This window comes from Drosophila persimilis, unplaced genomic scaffold (assembly GCF_003286085.1).
Source record: "Drosophila persimilis strain 14011-0111.01,24,50 unplaced genomic scaffold, DperRS2 tig00002071-arrow-arrow-pilon, whole genome shotgun sequence".
NCBI lineage: Eukaryota > Metazoa > Arthropoda > Insecta > Diptera > Drosophilidae > Drosophila > Drosophila persimilis.
The window spans coordinates 17,534-19,147 of NW_020825623.1; the positions used below are offsets into that span (position 1 = coordinate 17,534).

The 1,614-nt window shown below is 42.0% G+C and overlaps 1 protein-coding gene across 1 annotated transcript; it reads left to right on the forward strand.

Moving 5' to 3' along the window:
- Positions 1-826: 826 nt before the first annotated feature.
- LOC113567167 (cellular nucleic acid-binding protein homolog) lies at positions 827-1,345 on the forward strand. Its single transcript, XM_026994340.1, has 2 exons — positions 827-1,239; positions 1,317-1,345. Exons 1-2 carry the CDS (start codon positions 991-993, stop codon positions 1,323-1,325), a joined length of 258 nt encoding a protein of 85 aa, XP_026850141.1. The 5' UTR covers positions 827-990; the 3' UTR covers positions 1,326-1,345.
- The last annotated feature ends 269 nt before the right edge of the window (positions 1,346-1,614 follow it).

Below are 1,614 nucleotides of genomic sequence, written 5' to 3' on the forward strand. Positions count from 1 at the left end.
AGGTTGGAGAAAATAAAGCGAAACAATAATCTTGAAAAGTATAAAACATCCGTGGATTTTCTGCGCCAATAACTTCAGAAGTGGGATCGTAGCCCTTTGAAGTATCTGCCTACATAAGTATTTGTCTACTGGCATCCCCGACAACGAGTATTTTCCACATTTTATAAATGGCTGAGGAAACCATGGCAAACATTGACAAAGAAAAATTGTAGAGTGGTTGCTGGAGAAGGAGATCATTTTTCCAGCCAGCGCAACACTAAGGCAACTTCGCAAGCTTGCCATAAGTGGTGGAATGGACGAAGTTTCTGAAAGTCTGGTGAATAAATCGGATATTGAATCGGAGGAGAAAGTGTCTGAAAATGAGCAGATCGACGATATGAAAGAAGAAGAATTACTTGACGCCGCAATAAGGGTTGCTGAGAAAAAGAAGAAACTGGCTGCCTTAATGGTAATGGACAACCATGTGACCGATGACATCCGAATGGTCAAGCAACTTATTGCCCCTTTTTCTGCCAGTGAAAATGATGAAGCCTCTGAATGGGTCTTGAATTTTGAACGGATTTGCGGAGGCGTGAACGAAAGCAGCAATTTTAAGCTTCGTTGTGTGCGCATGTTGATGAAGGCGGGAACAGAGGCGGACTTGTTCATGCGTGTCGACAAATCAAAGACTTACGACGAGTTTAAAGGAAACTTCCTAAAAACTTTTGGCCGCAGCAATTCAACTGCCGACGTGGTACTCCTGTTGAAGGAAACCTTTTTCAACCCGGAGAAAACTCCGTAATGGGATATATTCTTCGCATGGAAGAAATTGTTATGCGTGCCGACATCGAAGAGAAATTGACAGTGCAGTTCATCATTGATGGTTTTCGTGATCGATCTTCCAGTATCGCCTTATTGTATTCAGCGTCGACCATCGGAAAACTTAAGGAGCTAGCTCGACAATACGAGGCTTTGAGGAAGAGTACCCAGACGAATTTTAGGCGCACTGGGATGACCGCTTCCGGAAATGACCGGAGCCAGGTGCGCTGCTATAATTGTTCAGCACATGGCCATTATGCTTCATCGTGTCCCGCACCTAAGCGGGAGAAGGGATCGTGTTTCCAGTGTGGATCCATGCAGCACCAGGTGAAGGATTGCCAACAGAAGCCTATGTCAGCCCAGCGATCCGTGGGTACAGCCAGCAACCCGCTGATGGACGACAGAGAGGAGAACAATATTTTTGTTCCTATTGTTAATCAGGTAGGGGTATGTTTTTACACTGATATAAAACGCAGGTATCAAATTAAATTTCTTTCTGGCATGTTGGACACCGGTAGCGCTATTAATTTGATGCAGCGCTCGGCGATACCTTATGAAAATTTTTTGATGGTGTACTAAGACCGACAGAGTATTTTGGAGTTAACGGTTCGAGAATAAGCATTTTTGGAAAAATAATTGTCAATTTAGTTTTTCATAACATTGAAAAAGAACTTATATTTTTCGTTGTACCAAACAACTATATTTCGTATAATGTCCTTCTGGGGCGCAGTTTCCTTGAAAATTATGGAATAAAATTAATTTTTGAAAATGAAATTGAAAATAGAGTATTAGTGAACAGTGACTTAGATGAAAATA

Bases quoted from the DNA above. Each gene is read 5' to 3' on its own strand.
- LOC113567167 (XM_026994340.1), top strand. From the start codon at position 991: ATGACCGCTTCCGGAAATGACCGGAGCCAGGTGCGCTGCTATAATTGT.